The sequence below is a fragment of the Symphalangus syndactylus genome, chromosome 3 (assembly GCF_028878055.3).
Source record: "Symphalangus syndactylus isolate Jambi chromosome 3, NHGRI_mSymSyn1-v2.1_pri, whole genome shotgun sequence".
Taxonomy (NCBI): domain Eukaryota; kingdom Metazoa; phylum Chordata; class Mammalia; order Primates; family Hylobatidae; genus Symphalangus; species Symphalangus syndactylus.
Genome location: NC_072425.2, coordinates 108,535,336 through 108,561,498, shown reverse-complemented (window position 1 = coordinate 108,561,498; position 26,163 = coordinate 108,535,336). Strand labels below are relative to the sequence as shown.

The 26,163-nt window shown below is 44.0% G+C and overlaps 1 protein-coding gene across 1 annotated transcript; it reads right to left on the bottom strand.

Annotated features, from left to right (window-relative positions):
* Positions 1-5,137: 5,137 nt before the first annotated feature.
* On the bottom strand, positions 5,138-25,215 carry LOC129478560 (protein lifeguard 2-like). Its single transcript, XM_055270090.2, has 10 exons — positions 25,155-25,215; positions 23,995-24,297; positions 21,925-22,003; positions 20,561-20,614; positions 18,965-19,055; positions 14,960-14,997; positions 14,787-14,874; positions 10,958-11,047; positions 8,094-8,141; positions 5,138-5,723 (listed from the first exon to the last, which is right to left on the bottom strand). The coding sequence occupies exons 1-10, from the start codon at positions 25,213-25,215 to the stop codon at positions 5,574-5,576; spliced, it is 1,002 nt and encodes a 333-aa protein (XP_055126065.1). The 3' UTR covers positions 5,138-5,573.
* Positions 25,216-26,163: the final 948 nt, after the last annotated feature.

Genomic DNA, 26,163 nt, shown 5'->3' with positions numbered 1-26,163 from the left:
CAATAGGCTGCATGTGGTTAGGAACATGGCTGAGACAACAAAAATGCCTAATGCCGCACTGGTAAAGGGAAAACTTCAGAAAGCAAGGGGGCTGTCACGTGTCTCTATTACTATGTGCATGGAGGTTTTGATGCCAAGGAGAATATGCAAAACCTTAAGCTTCCCAGCTGAATTTACTTTTTTGTATGGAATTAATTCACTGTGTCTTCACTTTGGCAGGTATATACACAGTAATGTTTGTTAAAATATCCAGACCCAGGAGCTTTAGGCGGCCCTCCTGGAGTTTTTGCTGAGTGACTTTATGTGTCTTCACTTTGGTAGGTGTATACACAGTAATGTTTGTTAAAATATCCAGACCCAGGAACTTTAGGGGGCCCTCCTGGAGTTTCTGCTGAGTGAGTTTAAAGACCCTTTTTCTTCTGTGTGCTCACATTGCAGAGGTTAAGCCCATCTTCCAGGACTTTGTTAGTAGTAGTAAGAGATTATAAACATAATATGAAACTCTGCTAAAATAAAGTCCCCTTCTGAGAGCTACCATAACCGAAAGTAATGGAGATAGGGCAAATTCGTAACAACAGGCAATCAAAAAGTCAGATGTCTGGGACTGCGTATAGTGTCTGTACTTATATTCAAATGTCTTCCTTGAGATCTGTAAATTCCACTAAATTGCCATGTCCAATACTTTTGATAACAGAAGGAGGAGTTATCACAGTCTTCTCTGGCTGACTCCCTCATGCACAGCCCGGGGCAGCTGAATTAAACGTCCTCCAGTGTTCTCTAAGCCCTAATTGCCCCAGCACCAGCTCTGCAGAACCCTTTTCCCTGCTTCCTGTATTCAGTCTTCTCACCTCCATCTCAAAAGAGACTGCCACAGGTGACAAGGCCAGTCCTGCCCTTCAGTTTTGGAAGAAAAGGGCCCTTGGCCTGACTAAGGCCATCCTCACTCCTGTCCGTACTCACTGGTTTTTACACCTTCACTTCCTTCTGCCTCCAAATATGTCCAAATTTCCCCCTATCCTGGAAAGTGAAAAAAACAGGAAAAGCACAACCTTTGCCAGCCCCTGCTGTTTCTCCTATTCCTTTAGGTAAACCTGGCAGACCTCTTGCAGGGGCTGTCCTTTCCTTCCACAACAACCGTTCCTGCCTCATTGAAGTGTAGATTCACTCCTCCCTGCCCCTAAGAGTCAGTGATCTGGTCCCTGTCAAATCTACTGGCCTTGTTCCTAGTTTTATTGTGCCTTAACCTTTTGGAGTAGGTTAAGTGAAACAACCTCGTGTGTTCTCAAGGACCAAGGACACCATAGCCCTACGTCAGTTGTAGCTGAGCTTCACTAACATCCGGAAAGTCTCTGATAGCCTCCATAATATCACTCTTTCATCATTCTCATATGTTGGCGACCAATGCCCTTTTTCTTTCATCTAGTCATGGGCATTCCCAGAGTTTGACTGTTGGGCTGTCCTTCCTTTTTCTCATTTCTGGCAGTTTCATCTGTTCTCACAGCCTCAATTCTCACCAAATTGTGATGGTCCCAATTCTTTCTAGCTGTGAGCTCCAGTGTCCAAAAAACTGCCAAATTAGCGTTTGCTCTGCTTCCATATACAGAAAATATCTAAACCTACATTATCACCTTGTCTCACATCTCCCCGAGCCATTTCCTTCTTTCTTAAGATGGCCTTTCTTTTTTTTTTTTTTTTCTTTTGAGATGCAGTTTCACTCTTGTCGCCCAGGCTGTAGTGCAGTGGCGTGACCTTGGCTCACTACAACCTCTGCCTCCTGGATTCAAGTGATCCTCATGCCTCATCCTCCCAAGTAGCTGGGATTACAGATGCTCACCACCACGCCCAGCTAATTTTTGTATTTTAAGTAGAGATGGGGTTTCACCGTGTTGGCCAGGTTAGTCTTGAACTCCTGACCTCAGGGGATCCGCCTGCCTCGGCCTCCCAAAGTGCTGGGATTACAGGTGTGAGCCACTGCACCCGGCCAAGATGGCCTTATTTTATAAGTGACAATTACCCACAGTAAACCCTGGGACATCCCCAACTTCCCCGTGCTATACAGATCCATCCAATTAGATCTCAACTCCCACTAACCCCTTTGTCCATTATCTTGATCATATATGATTGGTTCATTCCACCCCATTTATCACCCTAGTTCTGTCCTTTAGTGCCTTAAGTCTATGTTATTGCATTAACCCTTGCACAGGCCCTTTCTCTCTCCAATATCTCTCTTCTCCACCCTAAACCACCCACCATGACCAGACCAATTACCCTAAAGCAGTGCCTTCATCATGATACTGCAATCAAAACTTGACACCTACAAGATAAAGCCTGAAACCCTGTACCTGATATTTTAGGTCCTCCATCATCTGACACAACTATTCCTCTGCATAAATCTTTCTCTCTAACTCTCTCCCCAGACCACCTTAAGCATACCAGGAGCACGGCGGCTTAGCATCTTTGTTCATACTGCAGCCATGACATATTCTTCCTGCTAGGGCAAGCACCAAAGACTAGCTGGCCTAGGACTTGGAATTAGAAATAGGTGAGGCGGCAATAAGATACCATCTCACACCACTTAGAATGGCGATCATTAAAAAATCAGGAAACAACAGGTGCTGGAGAAGATGTGGAGAAACAGGAACGCTTTTACACTGTTGGTGGGAGCGTAAACTAGTTCAACCACTGTGGAAGACAGTGTGGCGATTCCTCAAGGAATTTAGAATCCTTTGGGTGTATACCCAGTAATGGGATCGCTGGGTCAAAAGGACCTAGAACTAGAAATACCATTTGACCCAGCAATCCCATTACTGGGTATATACCCAAAGGATTATAAATCATGCTACTATAAAGACACATGCACACGTATGTTTACTGCAGCACTGTTCACAATAGCAAAGACTTGGAACCAACCCAAATGCCCATCAATGATAGACTGGATTAAGAAAATGTGGCACATATACACCATGGAATACTATGCAGCCATGAAAAAGGATGAGTCCCTGTCCTTTGTAACAACATGGATGAAGCTGGAAGCCATCATTCTGAGCAAACTATCGCAAAGATAGAAAACAAAACACTGCATGTTCTCACTCAGAGGTGAGAATTGAACAGTGAGAACATTTGGACACAGGGTGGGGAACATCACACACCGGGGCCTGTCGTGCAGTGGGGGAATGGAGGAAGGATAGCATTAGGAGAAATACCTAATGTAAATGACGAGTTAATGAGTGCAGCAAACCAACACGGCACATGTATACATATGTGACAAACCTGCACATTGTGCACACGTACCCTAGAACTTAAAGTATAATAATAATAAAAGAAATAGGTGAGGGGGGAATGTAGACACAGGTTTCTTTGGATTGATTTGAAAGTGTGAGCTTTTACACATCTGAGTAAAATTTTTTCTCATAAAAGATCTTACACCCTCAAGGTGTGAAACTCCAGGGGGGATACAAAAATCTATTCGGACTGTAACCTTCAGGAATGTAATCAAATATATAAATAATTCGATTCAAAATGTTATGGAACTTTTTGTTGTTTAATAGATATAGAGCTTCAGTTTTGCAAGATGAAAAAAGTTCTGGGCTGGGAGTGGTGGCTCATGCCTGTAATCTCAGCACTTTGGGAGGCTGAGGCAGGAGGATTGCTTGAGTTTAGGAGTTTAGGACTAGCCTAGGCAACATAGTTGTTAGCAGTGGCAAGTATCCAAGTCACAGGTCTGCAAAGTATGTTACCAGCAGAACATATCACTATCCATACAGGTCTACAGCAACCTCAATTCTTGCCTCCTCAGAAGAAAAAATTTGACTGAGGAGCATAAGGCAGAAGGAAAGATGGAGGCAAGTTTTAGAGCATGAGTGAAAGTTTATGAAAAAGCTTTAGAGCAGGAAGGAAAGAAAGTATACTTGAAAGAGGGCCAAGCAGACGGCTTGAAAATCAAGTGCGAAATTTGACCTTTTAACTTGGGATTTTATGCATTGGCATACTTGCAGGCTCTTGCATCTCTTCTCCCAACTCCTAAGATCTTATTGGGAAGTGGCTGATCACCAGTTTCAGGTGTTTTCTATCTATTAGAAGATGGCCTTTCCCTGGTGCCAGCTGTGACCAATGATTACTTTAGAGAGACAGTTAACAACCGCCTGACCATCACCTGATGGTCACCCAATGCTCCTGGTGTGTGTGAGGCGGCAGGGGGGGGCCCTCTCCCACCCTGCTCATACCACACTAGCTACCCACTGTAACATAGTGAGACCCCATCTCTAACACACACACACACACACACACACACACAAAGCCTGGCACGGTAGTGTGTGCCTATAGTCCCAGCTACTTGGGAAGCCGAGGCAGGAGGATCACTTGAGCCCAGGAGATTGAGGCAGTGAGCTATGATTGTGCCACTGCACTCCGGCCTAGATGACAGAGTGAGAACCTGTCTCAAAAAAAAAAAAAGTTCTGGATATTGGTTGCGCTTAACACTACTCGAACAGTACATTTAAAAATGGTTAAGATGGGCCAGGCACGGTGGCTCAGGCCTGTAATCTCAGCACCTCAGGAGGCCAAGGTGGGTGATCACTTGAGGTCAGGAGTTCAAGATCAGCCTGGCCAACATGGTCAAATCCCGTCTCTCCTAAAAATACAAAAATTAGCCAGGTGTGGTGGCACCCACCTGTAATCCCACCTACTCGGAAGGCTGAGGCAAGAGAATTGCTTAAACCTGGGAGGCAGAGGCTGCAGTGACCCAAGATCGTGCCATTGCACTCCAGTCTGGGCGACAGAGTGAGACTCCCTCTCAAAAAAAAAAAAAAAAGGCTAAGATGATAAATTTTATGCTATGTGTACTTTATCACAGTGAAAAATAAAAATCAAATTAAAAATATCTTGGGACTCCAAAGGAGGCTAATTTATCCAACAGTCAGAGGAAGTGGTCTCTGAGTTTAAGTTAAGCCCAGAAGCATGGGTGGGATGGTGACAATAGCAGCTAACGCTCTGCCCTGAGCCTTTCATGTACATGAACTTGATTAAACCTCTCTATACCCCACCAGATGGATGCTATTATTCTCTCCAGCCTGACTCCGGAATCCAAGAGAAAGGCAGAATTCTTTGATTTATCTTTTGGTTTATCTCTTTAAAAATATCAGACGCCAGAATATTCCCACAGAATGTCCAAATCAAGAGAAGAGAAAGAAGTAAATGTAGGTTTCTGTAGTCAATTGTATTCACGTGGAGATATGTTGTTTACAACTTTAAATAGTGTTCAGAAAACTCCAACAAAGGAATGGGCATCTTACAAATGTTTGTAAGTATGTGATTATGATACTCATCTTTTGAATCTATAAAAATTAGAAATGTCCCTAGAAAGTTTTGCTATGTGACAATGGAACTAAAAATAAAACAGCTACAGCTATCATCTACTCAATGCTTGGTTTCATTTGACAAAAAAATAAGTATTCTTAAATTTTTTTTTAAATAAAAGAGCTTCTGAAGTGGTGACTTCTGCATGCCTGAGCCTGGCAACACTTCACAGCACCCCTCCTTCCTCTTCTCCGCACAAGCCAGCCTTGGTTGCGTCACTACCGTCCCGGTCCAATCAGACGCAGAATAAAAATGAAAAGGTTGATGATGTCCAAGTAGATGTTCAGGGCAGCAAAAACATACTCTTCAGGGTCCAGGGAATAATGGTGGTGCCCTCCCAGCATGAGCTGCACATCCATCACCAAGTACTTGAAGAAAAGGAAGAATTAGCTACTTAAATTGTACATTTCTATGAAATAAGTGTCCCAAATGATCTGGAAAAAAAATATTTTAGCATCAGGAGAAACACTGTTGAAAGTCTGTTTTGGGCCGAATATGTTATTCTTACGGCCCCAGTCGGTCACTGGGTCCCCAAGTTTGTACTCTATAAAAGCAGGTGCCTCACCTGAGCTGCGAATCCCTTCTCCCCCCTTTCTCCCTGTGTCTCATTTCAGCACCTTTGGAAGGAAAGAAAGCTAAGGTGGCAAATTATTCCAATTTGCCCAAGACTCTGATATTCTGGGAAAGTCCTCAGTCCCAGGCAAACTGGGATAAATTCATCATCTTTATAAAAAAGGAAAAAAAAAAAAAGCCCCAATGGCAGAGCATGCAGCTTTGCTCTCAGCCTTCATCTATCACCCTGGAGTCCCAGCTCCTTTGCAGAAGTGGTTTTCTTTCCCTTGCCTCCCCAAATCTCTGGCTTTAATTCATTACTTCTTGTAAGAGGGGATATAATGACCCTCAATCATTTCACAGACATGCATGGGATGGTTTAGGACTGTAGCTTCTCGGGGGAGGTTATGTGCTTGAGGGCATACAGGAACATGGGAGAGTGAGATGAGCTCACTCCAGTGGTGCCCTGCTCGTCCAGGAGGAACAGGGCTCAGGATACCACCCAAGACAAAACCAACCCACAGGGAAGCCCCAACCAGGATTCAGACTCCTGTGAGCATTTGGGAATGAGGCACTCTGCCTCACCCGCATGGCCCCAACTCTGATACTTAAGCTTCCCCCAAAATTCAATTTCCTTTTCCAGCAACTTGTTTGGCATTGGATAGACCTGTTTGAGTCTACAATCGTTTTTACTCTGCCTGCAAACGGGAAACAGAAACATCAACATACTTTTGCATGGAAACGTTGTTTGCAAGCATCAACACTGCAAGCATCAACACAAAAGGTCCGAGAGTGTAGAAATAAAGGAATATGAATGCAAATAATTTCCCTTTATAATAGGAAAAGAAATGAGAAAACTGAAACGTATATGCTTAACCTTGTCTACACCCATACCACCCTAAACACACCCGATCTCGTCTGAAATGTATATGCTTAACCTTAACCTACTGGTGTGAATTTTTCTAACATTTGAAAGATGTAACACAACTCCAACAACAATAAAAAGGAAGCAAAATGTGGATAGTTTTTATGCCTAATGATAATATATGGGGTTCATTACACCATTCTCAATACTTCTGGATATGTTTGGAAATTTCGAAAATAAATAATATTAAAAAATAAAATCTTGGCTGGGCACAGTGGCTCATGCCTATAATTTCGGCACTTTGGGAGGTACCAAGGCAGATAGGATTGCTTGAGCTCAGGAGTTTGAGATTAGCCTGGGCAATATAGCAGGAACTTGTCTTTACTAAAAATAAAAATGAAATCAGCCAGATGTGGTGGCATGTGCCTGTAGTCCCAGCTACTGGGGAGGCTGAGCTAGGAGGATCGCTTGAGCCTAGGAGATAGGGCTGCAGTGAGCCATGATCATGCCACTGCACAACAGCCTGGGTGATAGAGCAAGACCCTGTCTCAAACAAACAACAAAACCCTGAAAGATGTGATATGATAAAAGCATGAAATGGAATTCCATGCAGCCCTTGAAAAAGATTAGTTGGACCAGGTCTGCTAATATGCGGAGGCCATTATTTTTAAGTGAAAAAGCAAAGGCAGGATGTTATACATAGTATAGCTACGTTTGTGTAAGAAGAAATGGTGCCTGTGTGTAAAGAAGTTCTAAAAGGATTCCAAGAAACTGTTAACAGTTGTTCCTTCTAGGGACAGGGGATAAGAGAAAGATTTTAATTTTCATTTTATAATCTTCTATGTTGTTTGAATTTTAAAATGTGTGCATGTATTACTTTTTAAATAAAACATTCCTTAAAATAGTTTTAAAGATACGACAGCAAGAGATGGGACTAAGTGGAAGGAAAGACTTTCCCAGATACATTAGCAGTGACTTCCACCAGTTCTCTAGGAGAAGTTTCTATTGTGAAAGAATAGAAACTGGTCTGGAGAGAGAAACAAAAAAGAAACCACACCCCTGCTACAGTAAGTTTCAAAGCTTATAAATAATTCTTCATTCTTTTCTGAAATATTCACTCTTTCAAAAAAAATGATGTTTTCGTGGATCTGGAAGACCATCCGGCTCTCCTGCGGGTAATGGTTTTAAATATGATCCTTTAAAAGGGAGCTGAAGAGTTTCCAGTGAATTCCTAACCCCATGTGACTCCAGGCCTAGCACAAGGGCTTGTCAATGCACATACCACACTCTTACCAAAGAGATGGAGCAATGATGGACTTACGAGTGAGAAGAGCACAGTTCCGAGTCCAGCATACAATAGATGCAGCCACTGCAAAGAGAAAAGATATGGCTATATATGAAGAAAAATATTTGGAATAATGAAAGGGGCCACTTAGGTCACTGCTGCCAGATAAGGAACCAATATTAAGAAAGCTGAATCTATGGGGGAATTCATCTTTTCTTTTTTTTTAATTAAATTTTATTTTCTTTCAATAGCTTTTGGGGAACAGGTGCTTTTTGGTTACATGGATAAGTTCCTCAGTGGTGACTACTGAGATTTTGGTGCATTCGTCACCTGAGCAGTATATACTGTATCCAATATGTAGCTTTTTACCCTCACGCCCCTCCCACCATTCCCCGCTAAGTCCCCAAAGTCCATGATAGCATTCTTAGTCAACAGCACCCACTCAATTCCAATAAGCAAGCAAATAAAAACTAAGCTTGCACATGCTAAATAATATTCACCAAGTAAATGCTAAACGTCTCATGCATGGCAGGGCAAGTAGAATGTATTAGATGTATTTCACTTCTTGCCCCATCCACATAGCCCTTCTAGAGAATCTGCCCTCTCCTCTCAGTTCATGGAACAGGAAGCCTTGGGGTCATAATAACCTTTACACATCGTAGCTAGAGCTGATTGACAAGCAGTGGAAGACCCCAGCTCCAAAAACAGTGAGTCTGATGACCGATCAGGGACTTCTGATATGTGAGTGGGCGTAGACAGATGCACCAGTCCAGCTGGAAATCAATTCTCAGGATAGAGGGAACCAAGTAGCAGAGGCTGTTGTACCTTTAGCGCGTGCTGGCACTATTACTGCTATAAGCAGAGGTGGCTAGTCAACTCAGCCACAGAAAGGAAGGCAGGGTTTTTGTTCCTGGGAATCCCAGTTCTTCTTCCCACCTAGGAGGTCCATGAGTTTCTCTGGCTCTTTGCCTCAAGCTAGTCTGAGTGGTATCTGTTCCTTGCAACACAAACAGCCCTGGTCAGAATATGGAACTAGTCTAAATGCCAAATGGCTTAGTTCTACTGGGGAAGAGGATTAGAAAATGGAGTACAACATCTGAAAAAAAATATGGCATTAACTCTTCAGGATGAGAAAGCTGGTTCTGAGAGGGGTGGGCAAAGCACTGCCAGCTTTCAACAAGGATAGGTTCTTGGTGAAGATGATCAGAAGCCAGTGACACAGTCTGGGAGACACAGTATTTCCAGACTGAGCTAACAGTAAGAAAACACCTGATCATAGGAGTCCAAAGGTTTCAAAATTGCCAACGTCCAACAAGCATGTAGACTTAGGGAATGGCTTCAACAAAGTCTTCCATTTGAACACGTGTGCAAGATTGTAGATATTCGTGAAAGAAAATTTAGAATGGGAATTAAGATCTATCTATCTAGTAGGAAACAGTTTTTTAACTTCACCTAAGTTATACTGTAAAGACCTATGGAACCCACCTAATATTTGCATTATTACTACCAATATCTCTGCTGTCATTAATAAGTAGAGAGCTGGGGCCTTTTAAGGCCCATCTTTGTGATGCCTTTGGGTTTATCTCTAAAGTGCAGGTGCCACCTTCCTAGCTCTAAGCCTATGGGGTCATTCATAACACTAAACCAATCCAGGAAGAACTGTTCATTCTATGTATGTCTGAAGATCGTGTAAATAGTCCACTTGTTGCCAAAGAAACTCCTTGGTTCAGCATTGGGACCAAGTTGGCCTTAAGGTTTTAGCCAAAAGGGTCCCAGGCCCCAGACCAGCTCTCAGTGGATCTGGCCTCCAACAGGGCCTCCACATGGGGGCCACTCACAGATTGCCAACACCAGGCCAGATCACACCTCTCGGTCTCTACAGCCCTTCAGAGTCAGTCCATGGACCGTGCAATGATGTGGGAAGAGCATGGTCACTCGAGTCACCCTGACCTGGCCTCAGTGCCACCCCAGCCACTCACTCCCTGTGGGATATAGATGAATTATTTAATTTCTCTGAGTCCCTTTTCTATAAAATAGATGAGCTATGTACTTTTCAGGAATGTTGTCAGAACTGAATGTGATGTTTTGTGAAAAACACATAGGTCTATGACCAATATCTAGTAAGAATTCAATGAATATATTAAAGCAAAAAAAAAAAACAAAAAAAAACTAGAATTGGAAAATAAGGAGCCTCCTCTAGGCTGCTATCAGAAAGGCCCAAACAAGCCTTTCTGTACCACTCCTGGTACTTCAAACAAGCAGCACCCAAATATAGGAGAAGGAATCTGGCCTGCCCTCATGGGTAGGTTCACCTCAAGACCCTCTTGGAGAAGGACAACTGTCTAGGGTTGTAGCTCAATATTCACACACCAGAGCTTCTGTCCATGGTGCCTCCTAACGACCACTGTGGGGTCCACTAGGATCTGTCTCACAGACCTTCATTTACCAGGAGAGGAATGGAACTGACCACAGGCACAGATACTGTGCTGTGCAACCCATTGCAGTTTGCACTTAGGCCATGCTTCCCACTTCTCAGTCCTTGCTGGGAGCAACAGGGCCCTTCCTGGAAGACACGGGACCACGCTGATGATTGACTTTAGCTCTAGGACTTCCTGATGGCCCTGCTGAGCTGCCTTCAGACCACGCCATGTTTAGAATGCTCCCACCCAGCCTCCCCTCCCTCTCCTTCACTCGAGGCCTGATATGCCGTCATGTTCTGACAGCTCCCCCAGCTCTTGGCTCCTTGCCCCTTTTCTCTCATAGGCATTTCTCCTACTAAAATCCTGGCACGCTTATCCCCAACTCCATGTCTGCTTCTCAGAGGACCCAGACTAACATAACCAGCACTTCATCTATATGTTTAACAATTCTCTGAGGTTTCCCAGTAAGATCTCACTTACATATGATCGCACAAAGATTAAGATAATTCCATAGATTAAAAGCACGAAGCAGAAAACGAACAGTGCTCCATTTAGCAAGGTAAAATCCCACTGAGGAAACATAAGCAGCATAAACAATTCAGTTATTATCTATAAGAAATTTTAGGATGTTTAAAGATGCATCTTATACCCCGTAGAAACTGGCCCATTGCTAATTACCCTGATCAATTCCAAGAACCATGGAAATTCGTTAGCTCCAACCACTAAAAAGTGCTACATAAAAAGTGTTATATTGACTGGGAGAAAAAGGTAGAAGTATGGGTGAAATGCCAGTAGCCATGAGTTGATAATTTTGGAAACTAGGTAATGAGTACTTGGGGGTTCATTACATTATTCTATTTTTGTACTTATATGAAATTTCCCATAATAAAAAAATACATTGAATAAGTAGGATGTATATTTGAAGATATAGGATGATCATAATCATTCATATGTTCAAAAGCATGTACATAGAAAACATTAGCGGAGTGAAATATGCCAAAATGTGAACTGGCTATCTTTTTCACATTTATATGCATACGTTTTAACAAAAGTATATACTAAGCTTCCAAAAGTTACTGCTAATGATTCTTTTGTAATTTGGAAATGTATCGATGTGATTTTTGTTTTTGTCTTTATAAATCAGTGACCCAAATCAGCCTAAGGAGATTAAGGTTTTCTTAAGAAAGAGGATGTTTATCTTCTGGCCTAAAAATAATTAGATTATGCAGACAAACAAGAGCCTTTAATTCAGTATATTTTCTTGCAGGAGCATTTTCCTAATTCTTTTGTTTCCCCCTTTTTCTCCCTACCCTTAATACGTCAAGAGAATAATCCAAAACACTGGTTCTCTGAGTGCGGTTCTCAGACCAGCAGCATCAGCACCACCTAGGAAATTCATATTATCGGGCCCCACCCCAGACCTACTGATGCAGTGACACAGATTGCAGGGCCCTGCAATCTGTGTTTCAACAAGGCCTCGGGGTGATTCTGGTGCATGATAAACTTGGTCTAGGGTTGTGCTTTCACTACAGTAGCCACATATGGCTGTTGAGTGCTTGAAATGTGGCTGGTCTGAATTGAGGTGTGCTATAAGTGTAAAATACACAACTGGATTTTGAATTTCAGCTCAAAAAAAGTAAAAGATCTCATTCATATTTGGGTTATGTGGATTACATGTCAAAATGGTAATGCTGCATGCATATATATATATATATATATATATGGTTAAATAAAATATACTATCTAAAGAATGTTACCTGTCCCTTTTGGCTTTTTACTGTAGTTACTAGAAAATTTAAGATTATACGTATGACTTGCATTTGTGGCTCACATTATACTTCTCTTGGACAATACAGGTCTGGAAAGCAGTAAATCTGGCTTAGGACAGTGAAACCCTAAGGCTTGCTCCTTGTTGGCAGAAAGAAGATGTGACATCATTAAGGAAGGATAACTGGGGTGAGGTAAATTCAGGTGGGGAGCCCTGTCAGCTCTGACCAAGCCCAAGAGAGAGCAGGTTCCAAGTCACGCCTGTGGGGGGTTGTCAGCTTCAGAGGCCCACGGAGCAGGCAGTCACTCTGGGATCCAGGTGACAGTCATTCATGAACAATGGTGGACAGTAGCATCCCCACACCATCGTCGCCCTGTCCCCTTCTTGGCCAGTGCCAAGAGCCCACACAAACCACAGTCACATCCCATATTCCCAGGCCCCGCTTTAGAGAGAAAGGCAGGGAGACAGGGAGGCTGAGCAGCTGAGCATTTTGTATCCACATGACAATATCACCCAGCCCAAAGGAACTGCTTCAACTGTGAGGTCCAATTACAGTTAAACCAAATGGACATTTAGTTAATTTTCTCCCTGCTAAGTGGACAGTTGGAGTTCATGAAAAAACTCAGACTCATTGTGTTCCTACATTTCCTTTGCACCACTTGGGTTGTGGTTGGACTGAATTTTGCCATCCCCAACACATTACTTAATAAGGGAGAAAAGTGCGGTTGACCATGGGTTCAGCTGCCTTTCAAAGTCATCGATGTGAATACCATCTTTAAAATATTTTATGGCCGGGCATAGTGGCTCATGCCTGTAATCATAGCACTTTTGGAGGCGAGGAGGGAGAATCACTTGAGCCTAGGAGTTCAAGACAAGCCTGGGCAACATAGGGAGACGCCTACTCTACAAAATATTTAAAAATTAGCCAGGCGTGGTGGCAAATGCTTGTAGTCCCAGCTACTTGGGAGGCAGAGATGGGAGGATCACTTGAGCCCTGGAGGTAGAGGCTGCAATGAGCCATGTCTGCACCACTGCACTCCAGCCTGGGTGACAGAGCAAGAGCCTGCCTCAAAAATAAATAAACAAACAAACAATTAAATAAAATACTTTGCAATGTAATATTCACTCCCCTGAACCCAGGTCATAGGTTACCTGTGACTTAAAATACTAATGGGCTTTTTAAAAAGTATTCTGGCAGTTTAGAGGATTTTTTTTTTTGAGATGGAGTCTCATTCTGTCACCAGGCTGGAGTGCAGTGGCACGATCTCGGCTCACTGCAACCTCCGCCTCCCGGGTTCAAGCGATTCTCCTGCCTCAGCCTCCTGAGTAGCTGGGACTACAGGTGCACGCCACCACACCCAGCTAAGTTTTGTGTTTTTAGTAGAGACAGGGTTTCACCATGTTGGCCAGGATGGTCTCGATCTCGACCTTGTGATCCGCCCGTCTCGGCTTCCCAAAGTGCTGGGATTACAGGTGTGAGCCACTGTACCTGGCCAGCTTAGAGGATTTTAAACGGCTTAAGGAATCTGTGCATTCAACTGTGGCCCACCTTACTCATTGCAAGGAAGCCTGTCTATTTACAAATAGGCTGGTTTCTACAAATGGCCAGCTTTAAGATGGCAAATACTGATCTCATCATGAATTAAAGTTGAATCTCTAACTTTTAATACAGTTTGACTAAATATCTAGTAGATCCTTCTGTCTCTCTGACACTTCTTTTTCCACCAGGAAAAGGCTAAAATTCTGCATGTGTATAAGATCTTCCTTATGATGTGTGCCAAACAGCCTGGGAAATGCACTCCCTTCTGTGTAAGTTATTTACCTGACTAAGGCCAGCCCATGCTTTACAAAAGGCAATTGACCAGAACTGAAAGGAGGGGCCGCAGGAAATGCTGCATCAGATCTCAAGAACACCCTATGGTTGGACAGAGGCTGAGCCATCTCACAATTCAACTGTAATAATCTCGAATTATGAGATGTTCTCTGGGACATCTTGGCATTTTGGAGCCTGGTAAAGTGTACAACTTTTAAATTTTTAAATTCCCTGTATCAGTCAGGGCCCCAGCAAGGAACAGATGACACACTCAAATAGGATGATTTGAGGAGGATTTGTTTGTAAAGGAACTCTCCACAGAAGTGTCTGCAGGCAACTAGAACAGGTAGTGAAGTAAGCTAGGCTGGCAGCCAGCCAAAGAGCTGTTACCAGCCCCAGGCCCAAAGGGGAAAGGAGAAGGGGCAGTTATAGGAGCCCAGAAGGTTGCGTTGAGTTGGCCGCCTTGTGACAGGCAGTGAATCTTGCTAAGGCACACCGCTAGCCCAAGAAGAACTTGTCATTGGGAGGAAGCCATAGGAATCAGTGCCTCTCTCTTCCTGCCTCCTGTCTCCAGCTGGAACTCCCCATTGGCCAAAGCCCATGGAAAGCCCTAAGGCAAGAGGGCCCTGGAGGTGAGACCTCCAGGACTGAGAGAGCATGGGAAGGCATAGGAAAATGGGTTGGGGACAAAGGGACATACCTGGCACACTCCCTTAAATAATACCTACTTTTGTTTGTAGAGCAAACAAAGTGAGTGCTAGCGTCACCAGAGTGGTTGCAGCTGTTGCCCATAACACTTCCTCGGCCTTGTAGAAACTAAAACCAGAGACTGTGATTATTGTTCACATACATTCCAAGAAAAGCACACACAAATCAAAGGAAATGTGTATCAAAGACTCACACTGATATGGCTCCTAGCAGCAGACCTTGAAGAGCTGTCTAAAAACAAAATTCACAATAAATCAGGAGCCTGCATCCCGAGGCATGGGGGCAAAGCCCGGAATCCAGAAGAGGTGATTTGAGGGGTGTGCTTCTGAGCAGGGTCTAGGGAGCAAAGGGGAATATGCACAGCCTGGTATACACAGCCACAGGGCGACTATGGAGAGTAAATAGAATTCAATATTGCCGTAATATCCTCCCTAGGATGGACAAGAGAAAATTTTATTTATTAGTAAACATTTCTTTGAACACAATAGTAACTTTAACATGCTCAGTGAATTAAACATATATTAATTATGAATGTAGAAACCAAGGTAAAAAGGTTCATTTGTAGACCATATTGTCATTCATCAAAGGGGGCCACCCACCCGGTATCAATGTTTCATCAGGACAGGTTATGCGGTATCTAAACTTCATAACATTCTGGGTACAGACACTTTCCACGGCACCTGAGGGAGAGCCTTCCAACCTCAAACATGGGATGAGAAACAAGGTCTTGCCAGGGCCGGAGATGGGGCTGGAGGGCAGATACTGGCAGAGCAGAGTGTGGAGCTGCGCCTGCAGGGGCCAGCCCCGGGCTTAGGAGGACTGTCATCACCCAAATAGAGCCAGGGGTGCAGGGAAAGGTGGGATAGGGGCAGGGGCTGAGAGCCAGCAGGCAGTCAGGCTGGAGGATGAGACCAAGAAAGGCACTGAGGTTGTGCCCAGGCCCACAGTCAGGCCCACCAAGGCGTGAGGACGACAGAGCAGTGGCCGTAGGGCTGAAGGCATGCCCAGCTCCAAGGCTGCTCTGCCAGAGGCAAATCTAGAGACTGGGCTGACCCACTGGTCCACGGGCGGAGCCGGGAAAGACTCCTCCAGACTCCAGGGGTAAAAATGAAGGCCCATCCTAGTACGAGGCCTGCAAGAGAAGGCTTTGAACTCCCACTGGCCAAGGATGGCCAGGAGCAGAGGCTGGGAAAGAAGTGGAGTCTCCAAAGTCCTGGGTCATCCCTCTGGCATTTCCAAACCCAGTGGGTAATCGCCTGATTCTCTACTTTGTAAAACTTAATGAAGTAGGCTATCTCTATTTCCATTATAGGGAAAACAGTGTATCCAGTCTCCGTACAAATGATATTTAATAATGTGCTCGCTTCCAACCTTCCTCTCCAGATGCCTTTCTTCCTCTTAGACTGGATCAGTTGCTTCCTATTTCTCCAGCTCCAGCAGCACATGAAGGAGGTGTGCATGTGTGTGGTGCGGGTCGTGTATATGTGAGTTTGTGAGTGAGGTGTGTGCGGTGTGCGTGCCTGTGTGTCTGTGTAATCTGTGTAAGTGTGTGAGCGTGCATGTGTATGTGCTATGAGTGGTGTGTGTAAATGTGTGGTGTGTGTGTGACTGTGTGTGTATGTGGCATGAGGGGTGTGTATGGTGTGAATGGCGTGAGGGGGTGTGGGGTGTGTGTGACTGTGTGTCGTGTGTGTAAATGTGTGACTGTGTGTAATTGGGAGCGACTGGGAGGAGACAGGGAGAGAGAAGAGTAAATGGTTTCAAGCTAGAAAATGGCTTTCGGTTTTTGAAAGAGTGGAAGAGAGAGTAGGAAGAGGCCGTGGAAGTCACAACTGTCTGAAGACTTCAAGAGCTCAGAACATGGGCTCAAGAGGCCAAAATTCTATGGGACAAAAGCTGCTGTCAGTGAATGTGTTCTCCTTTTTTCCCTCAACTCCTTTTCTGAAACGGGCTTTTTCCCATATGTCTTCTAACCCTTGGGCATGACGTTAAGTCTGGAAAACAACTAATGCTTTGCCTCTGTATAATATCTCCTCTTTTAAGCCGTTACTTGCTCTGAGATAACAGCAAAACCTCAGAGATGAGAGCTTCCTTGGAGACCAATAACTTTTATCTCTTGTAATAAACGTTAAGGCCATTTAAAATTTTTAAGTGAAAAACTCAAACATTTCTGGGAAACCGGCACGCCCTCCTGTCGCCCTTCCCCACCGTCTCGGCTCCCAGATTCCCGCCTCCGTGTGGCTTCCAGCCCCGCCCCGTTCTGAGTGTGATCTGTGCTGTCAGTGCAGGAACTGGGACACCCCACTGCTGGCCTGGGCAGTGAGCAGGGCACCCACACCAGCTAAGGAAGCCTCCTCCATGCTTTGGCAGGTGAGGAAATGTCCAAATGTGGACAGCAGGCAACTCGTCTTCTCCAGCCTTAGGAGCCAGCTATTCCTCCCAGCATGTAAATCCCCAGGGTCGCTACACGGTACTGGTGCTGAGTCTCACCAACGGTCACGTGTTCTTGCTCGCTTTGACCACCAGGGGGCGCAGAACCAAACCTAGGATCCAGACGCGTGCATAGGACTTGATGCATTTTGTGCACGAAATCTAACCATTATCTTTATTTTTCTACCCTATTTTTCCTTTCATCAGATTTCTCTATTAATTGATCTTATCTTCGTATATTATGGATATCTTTATAAGCCACCTCAAGTCTGATTTGGAATCAGATGGGGAATAAATCAATTGGTAAATAAATCTTCCCGTGAAAGAATGGTAACACTGCTTGGGAAGAAATGCCAACCTTCCCAAAAAAAGAATCGTTTGCTGGCCGGGCGCGGTGGCTCACAACTGTAATCTCAGCACTTTGGGAGGCCGAGGCGGGCGGATCACCTGAGGTCAGGAGTTCGTAGACCAGCCTGGCCAACATGGTGAAACCCCGTCTCTACTAAAAATACAAAAATTAGCCGGGCGTGGTGGCGTGCACCTATAATCCCAGCTACTCGGGACGCTGAGGCAGGAGAATCGCTTGAACCTGGGAGGTGGAGGTTGCGGTGAGCCGAGATCGTACCATTGCACTCCAGCCGTACCATTGCACTACAAGAGCGAGAGACTTCGTCTCCAAAAAAAAAAAAAAAAAAGAAAAGAAAGAATCGTTTGCTGACAACCTCCTGAATCATACTGAGACGGTTCTAGATTTTCATAAGAGGACCCAAACACTCTCGGAGTTACAATCTGTGAGCCTCAGAGAGACCACACCCCCGGGAGGCAAGAGGTTTGGCCTGACTGTTCCGCCTGACTCCTGAAGGATGCCGGGTCCCTGGGGAGGAGACTTGCGAACTTTGGGGAGTTAAGCCCTGAGTTGGAATGCAGGAAAACTGGTGGAAATTCGAGTTCTATTCAGGTTTAGAAAAATCTAGGAGCTTCAGGTACCTGCTGAGAGCTGGCACGATCCTGGGGTTTCTGTGGGCAGCACAGAAAGGAATTGGCTGCAAGAAAGGGAGCCACCCTGGGTTCTGTGGTCTAGGGTGGCATCAACGACAGAAAATGGGCAGATGTGGCGAAGCCTTGTGAGTGGAAGCCACCACAATGAGGCGCTGGGGAACCCGGAACCCGGGACCAGGAACCAGGCTGCAGCTAAATCAGGAGAGCCCTCTCAGCCCCTGACTCTGCGGTGCTGGAAAAGCCCTCGTGAGCTGAGATGCATCTCAAGCTGTGGAAATGAGGAAGAACCTAGCTCCGAGATGGGTTCTGCTCCCAGTGGGACTTGAAGAAGAAATAAAATACATTTTACAAGAATAAAGAAATATAAACTTCTTGCACGCGACTTTGTGAACTAGACGTGGAACCCACTCTCCATAACAAAATGTGTTTGCGCCTGAGAGGGGTCCCAGCAACAGTCAGGTTAACTGTTCCTGAAGGGCAGCCCAGACTCGGGAGTGCGCGCCCCCAGGTGCCCTCATCAGAGGCAAGTGTGCCAGCACGAAGTCGCCCAGATCCCCAGATCCCCTAATCTGCTCAAAGGGTGTGATACCATCTCATAAGTTTGCTACTTCATTACAAACAAAATTCCGCCAAGAGAACGTTTCACAAGTAATTTCTATCTGTATTATTCCACAGGAAGCGTTTCCACGATAAAATGAATGAACTTAATAATGCGACAAAAATATATTTCAGAGGTGAACTAGAACAGGTGCTGTCAAGGTTTACTTACAAACAATCCCAGGAGAATGTAATTTGCAGGCACCTGACGGCGGAGATTCCCACAGCAAGCAAGTATAATAAGTACGGCAAAAAACGCTGGGCTGGAGGATAATTTAAAACCACGTGTTATTTGCTTTCAGAGACTATATCATAGCATATATTATACAGAGATAAATAGATGTAGATATAGATCATAGTAATAATTACCATGATCTTACTTATCTCATAGTATTATAAACAAAAATGTTAATTATTATTTTTGCCTTTTCGTAGTTTTTTTTTTTTTTTTTTTTTTTTCTGAGATGAAGTCTCACTCTTGTCGCCCAGGCTGGAGTGCAATGGCGCGATCTCGTCTCACTGCAGCCTCCACCTCCCGGATTCAAGCGATTCTCCTGCCTCAGCCTCCCGAGTAGCTGGGATTACAGGCGCCTGCCACCACGCCCGGCTAATTTTTGTATTTTTAGTAGAGATGGGGTTTTACCATGTTGGCCAGGCTGGTCTACGAACTCCAGACCTCAGGTGATCCACCCGCCTCGGCCTCCCAAAGTGCTGGGATTACAGGTGTGAGCCACCGCGCCTGGCCTTCTTAGCTTTTAAAATTAACTTTTCTCATTTCCATCCACAGATAGCTTATGGGGCATTAAAATATTTTTATTTTAAAATAATTATAGATTCACAGGAAGTTGCAGAGAGATAAAGAGGTCCAGTGAAATCTTCACTTAGTTTCCCCCAGTGGTTACGTCTCATGTATTTATAGTACAGTACCAAAACCAGTAATTTGACATTGATACAGTGTATATATCATCTCTGTCATCGAATTATGACACAAATATATGTGCAGATGCATGTAACCGCCATCACAATCAAGATTCAGAACTATCTCTTCAAGAAAACATGCACAAAGACCTCTCTTATACTGCCCCGGCCCTGTATAGTGTGAAAGTCACCAGTGCCAAGATGGAGTCACTTAGGTCACACCCAGAATGGAGCCAGAGGTCATGAAGGAGGGGATCTTGTATATCTAAGATAAGAACTAGGCCAAAGACCTTTTAAAAACCTGCAAGAAATTTCTATATGCCCCACATGTCCCTACGTGTCCTGCCCACATGTGTATAACAGGGTATATCACAAAAAATTCCTCAAGATCACAGCATTCCAGCCAAGCTGCTCTCACAAAAACACTTGCCTGGCAATGGCTGTCTCCACCAATGAGTTAGCACCAGCTCCCGTGACAAGCCCCTGTGACCAATGATCTTTGTTTCAAAATAATTTACAGACTTATCTTTGCCTTTTAAAGGCTTCCTCTTATCCCAACCTCTCCATCATCCATCATGGCCTGTGTATCCCACCTCGCAATGCCCCTGCCACTTCCGAATACACTCTGCAGGAAGCCTCTCTCTCTATCGTTAATTTAGGTTGACAATAGTAACACCCACACCCACACACTCAACCCTAACTCCTGACAGCCATTAATTTGTTTATTTTTCATCCCTATAATTGTATCATTTCAAGAATGCTGTACCTTGTACCTCATTTTGAATAGTAAAAGAATCTCAGGCAATAGACAGTAGAAAAAACACATTGTATTAAGTCCGGTGATACTTACAAGATTGTATAGATGAACAAGGAGTTTTTGAGCACCCATACTTTTAAGGCCTCCCTGGTTAAAAAAAAATTAATACAGTTTCACACAATAAATATTTCACTAACTAATATGATATTTAAGTAGAAATAAAGCAATATCATGAGAAGAAAGGAAGAAACCCTAACTGATGAATAATGACGGATGGGGAATGAAACAGTGAAACATTCTTTTTCTTAAAATAGATATATTCATAATAAGTTATAAGTAAAATTTGGATGAATGAAAATGTCCTAATAAAGGTTTTTATTTTTAAAATGCTGAGATTGATATGTGTGCAAAGCAAAAGAACTCAACTTCTCATCTGTTTGTTTTATAAATACAGATTTTCTTAGGATATGTTTAAGCAGTGACAGATCATAGACCCTCAAATAAGTTCTTTTTGTTTGTTTGTTTTTTAGAGACATGGTCTTGCTGTGTTGCCCAGGCTAGAGTGCAGTGGCATGATCGCGGCTCACTGCAGCCTTGAACTCACAGTCAAGCGTTCCTCTTGTCTCAGCCTCCTGAATAGCTGGGACTACAGGCATGTGCCACCACATCTGGCTAATTTTTATTTTTATTTTTGTAGAGATGGGGTTCTCACTATGTGGCCCAGGTTGGTCTCAAACTCCTGGCCTCAAGCAGTCCTCCCACCTCAGCCTCCCAAAGCGCTGGGATTACAGGTGTGAATCACTGCACCCAGCCCCCTCAAATAATTTCTGAATTTAACACTGTTCCAGCCTCCAAGGTCTCCATAATCTCACCCTTTTTTTTTTTTTTTTCCTTGAGAGAGCGTCTCTCTCTGTTGCCCAGGCTGGAGTGCAGTGGCTCAATCTTAGCTCATTACAACCTCCACCTCCCAAGTTCAAGCTATTCTCCTGACTCAGCTTCCTGAGTAGCTGGGGTTACAGGCATCCACCACCACACGTGGGTAATTTTTGTATTTTTAGTAAAGACAGGGTTTCACCATTTTGGCCAGGCTGGTCTCGAACTTCTGACCTCAAGTGATCCGCTCGCCTCAGACTCCCAAAGTGCTGGGAATACAGACGTGAACCACCACGCCAGGCTCACCTTTTCTTCTCTATCCAGTTTTAACTGTTGAAACAGCTCAGGAGAAAATAAAAAAGAAAGCAGTGTTCAAAATAAGAGTTTAAAAAAAGTTTTTTAGCTTCGGTTAGGAAGTGAAAGTAAAATTCTAGAAATCTACCACCACCTTGGTCTAGGAGTTGCCTCAGAAAAACAAAAACAGACAAACTATTTTTAAATGATCAAAATTAAATTAAGCTGATTCAATAAAAATTAATGTGAACAACCTAACACTTAATTCTACATCAGTCATAAAGACTTACCAGAAAATAAACACACCGGTAATTACCGCAGTGAGCAACAACTGAAACGACAGGAGGAGGAACACTTTGATAATGAAAGCTGAGGAGACAGAAACATTATTTTTAGACACAATAGTCAAAAGTAACAACATAAATGTAATGATCTATTTTTGATATTTAATGAAAGGAATTTTTTTTTTTGCTCTTTTTTTAGGATGGGAAAAGCAGTGCTGGTTTACAGTCAGCAAATAGAATAACAACAAAAATGCAGCTCTATAGAACTTTTAGAGCACGCTCAATCCAGATGGTTGGATAGAGGTGTTTTATTGGAGATCTGATGGCTTATTCATGGGAGCTCCAGAATTTTCTCTTTTTTTTTCTTTCTTTTTGGAACAGCATCTCACTGTGTTGCCCAGGCTGGTGTGGAGTGGCACAATTTCAGCTCACTGCAACCTCTGCCTCCCGGGTTCAAGCGATTCTCATGCCTCAGCTTCCTGAATAGCTAAGATTACCACCACTCCCAGCTAATTTTTTTTTTTTTTTTTTTGTATTTTTTAAGTAGAGATGGGGTTTCACCATGTTGCCCAGGCTGGTCTGGAACTCCTGATCTCAGGTGATCCACCTGCCTCGGCCTCCCAAAATGCTGGGATTGTAGGCATGAGCCACCAAGCCTGGCCAAAATCCAGAATTTTCAAGACAAACTCAGGAATTTAATTCCTTGTCATGCACACCCCATCCTCCTTAGGATCAAACATGATTTGAAAGCCTCACCATGTGTTTCACCATGCTGCCCAGGTTGGTTTTGAACTCCTGACCTCAAGTGATCCGCCTGCCTCGACCTCCCAAAGTTCTGAGATTACAGGCATGAGCCACTGCGCCTAGTCTGGGTATGGGTTTCTGTTTGAGGTGACGAAAATGTTCTAAAATTGATCATGTTGATGGTTATCAACTCTAAATATACAAAATACCAGTGAATTGTACACCAAAAAGGGATTTTTATGATTTGCAAATTATATCTCCATAATGCTGCTTTAAAAAATTACAGCTCCCATAACTCAATCCATTACCCTGCTATACTTTTCCTTTTCTCCACAACACTTTCATATTTTCATATACTATATTTTTTTTAATTGGACAAAGGCCAGCCTCTGCCCTCCAGGAGAGGCAGATATAAATAACTGACTCTTACACTGGCAAGGAGGCTCTACATATTTTTCAATTAGACCTGAAAGACTAATTCGATTAGACTCCTTAAGCCTCATTTTCTCACCTGTAAAATGGCAATACAACTTCTGTATTTGTAGGATTGCTGTAAGGACGAAACGCAATAGCGTTGCCCTTGCACAACACCCTGTGTAGGCCTGATATTGATCTCAGAGACAGCCAGGTGCTTAGTGACATCCAATATCCCTGGTTTCCTCACTATTTGACCCAGATCTTGTTAAGGGTGGCAATGGGCTCAGCTGAACAACTCCAGATAGAGGTGGCCATGTGATACAGGTGGGTCAATGACATGGTGTTCAAAACTGTGGGTGGGGTTTCTAGAAATGCCTCTGAAAAGAAGACTGGTTTGGTCAACTCTCAGGATACCTGCAGCCCTCTCTTGGCTCTACTTTGCCTTTGGCTGTTTGCCTTTTCCTTCTCCTACCTCAAAGGCTAGAGCTTCAAAAGGCAGCTTTCCAGACACAGGAAAGGAGTGGTGAGGGCCACAGGGAGACCAATAGGATTCAAAGCTCACAGTCCACCTGCAAGTTGTCCAGGCCCTCAGAAGGCCTAAGGGTGGCAGAGTGGACACTTTAAAACTTAAGCCAATATTGTGGTATCACCTTTTATACAAGTAAAAACATTTTATGATCCATGATTAATTCATATTTCCTTAAAAAAAAAGTTATTCGCCATGTTTCTTATGAGTTTCTGAATGCCCTGGACAACTTGGAAGCAGTCAATTATAGCAGTCCTACATCATATTTTATGAGAAAGCGTGACTCAGAAAAACTAAAAACAAAATTATATCTGACAATCTACTCTGTGGAAACATTTTAAGAGAACATGTGCTCTTCTCTTCTAAAAAGGTAATTTCTTTATTCTCACCTCTGCGGACAGATGCATCTGAGAAAGGATTGCCTAAAGTTGCATTGCTATCACCTGGGGTGACATCATCTGAAATTTCTATCACATAGGTATTCGACTGCTCGGTGTCCTTTGGCCGTGGCTTCTCCCGAGTTTCTTGTGGGCCAGCTGAAGATGAAGGTGTGTAGTGCTCACCAGATTGGGACTGGATGCTTTTATCTGCTGCTTTCCGAATCAGATGTTGATGATCTCCAGAACCAAAGTCTATTGGTTCGCTGACCTCCAAGTCCAATTTCCTAGAGGGGAAGAATTGTTTTTCATGGCCTTATGATCACACCTCTACAACCTTAGCATCCTCAGAATCATCAGGCGATTTCTTCTTAATTTTAACCGGCTTGGTTCAGTACTTACCAAGTTGGTGCTTAGTAAATATTTGTTAAATGAATGATAACATTTAAGATGAAACCCATGGAGTAAAATAATTTGATTGTATTATGAAATTAATTTTTTAATAAAATTTATTCAGCAAAAACTTAATGAGTACCAAGCATGAAGCTGCCCTTGCTGTCTCTGCCCTCAAAGAGCTTACATTTTGGAAGAGAGTATAATCAAGCAATCATATAAAAGGCAACATAGGTCGGGTGCGGTGGCTCACGCCTGTAATCCCAACACTTTGGGAGGCCGAGGTGGGCAGATCGCCTGAGGCTGGGAGTTCAAGACCAGCTGGGCCAACGTGGTGAAACCTTGTCTCTACTAAAAATACAAAAATTAGCCATGCGTGGTGGCAGGCACCTGTAATCCCAGCTACTAGGGAAGCTAAGGCAAGAGAATCGCTTGAACCTGGGAAGCAGAGCTTGCAGTGAGCCAAGATCGTGCCGCTGCACTCCAGCCTGGGAAACAGAGCAAGACACCATCTCAAAAAAAAAAAAAAAAAAAAAAAAAAGGCAATATAAGCAGACCAGGAACATTGGAGGAAGTCCTGAAAGCCCTGAAGGAAATCTGGAGGAACTTGCAGGGAGTAGAAGAGGTTGTCAAAAGCTTCCAGAGAAATTGAAAGTTAGGCCATGGCTAGAAGTGAGTAGGGATTAGTCAAGTGAAGAGGTGGGAAGAGGTTTTCCAGACAAGGAACCAGCCTGGACCAGGACTGGAGAAGGCAGGGAGGGCAAGTTCCAGAAATGTACCTGGAGCAGGGGAGTTTGAAGGGGAGAGTGGAATGAGGTTACACGGAGAAGTAGTGGGCATGCCTCTGAAAGGCTGGCAAGCCAAGTTAAGGAGTCTGGACTTCATCCTGAAGGCCGTGGATGTGATTGGCAGAATGGCAATCCCCCAGTGATGTCCACGTCCTAGTTTTTGGAACCTGTGTCTATGTTATCTTGCATGTCAAAAGGAACATTGCAGATGTGATTAAGTTAAGGACTTTGGGATGGGGAGATTATCCTAGATTATCTGGGTTGGCCCAGTCAGATCACAAAGATTATTATGATCATAGGTATAACAAGGCGGCAGGAGGAGCAGAGTCAGAGAAGGAGATGTGACAACAGAAGTAGAGGTCAGAGTGATACAATTGTTGTCTTTGAAGATGGAAGAAGGGGGCCATGAGCCAAGGAACGCAGGTGGTCTCTAGAAGTTGGAAAAGGCAAAGAAATGGCTTTTCCCCTACAGCCTCCAGGAAGGAACCAGCCCTGCCAGAACCTGGATTTTAGCCTAGTGAGGTTGGTTTTAGGCTTATGACCTCCAGAACTGTAAGATAATAAATGTGTGTTGTTTTAAGTCATTCAGTTTGTGGCAATTTGCAACAGCAGCAACAGGAAACTAATACAATGGGGAATCAAGGAAGGTTTCCCAGCAGGGACCCTTGGAGATCTCCTAGAAAGAAAGGTTACTCTAGGTAGTGTGGAGAATGGGCCAGACTAAGCCAAAGAGAGGCAGAGACCAGAAATCCAGATATGAGATGGCAGTGGGCTTTGCCACAATGCCTTCCAGCCTGAACACAGTTCCTAAGAAACTACTACTAGGCCGGGCACGGTGGCTCATGCCTGTAATCCCAGCACTCTGAGAGGCTGAGGTGGGCAAATCACCAGGTCAGGAGTTTGAAACCAGCCTGGACAGCACAGTGAAACCCCATCTCTACTAAAAATACAAAAATTAGCTGGGCGTGGTGACGCGCGCCTATAGTCCCAGCTACTCGGG

Excerpts from the sequence above, each read along its gene's own strand:
- LOC129478560 (XM_055270090.2), bottom strand. The coding sequence starts at position 25,215 with ATGCCCACTACTTCTCCGTGTAACCTCATTCCACTCTCCCCTTCAAAC. Across the intron at positions 19,056-20,560 it reads TTGTTCATCTATACAATCTT|CCCAGCGTTTTTTGCCGTAC; the intron begins GTAAGTATCACC and ends ATTATCCTCCAG. Across the intron at positions 11,048-14,786 it reads TGTTTGCTCTACAAACAAAA|TGGGATTTTACCTTGCTAAA; the intron begins GTAGGTATTATT and ends ATGTTTCCTCAG.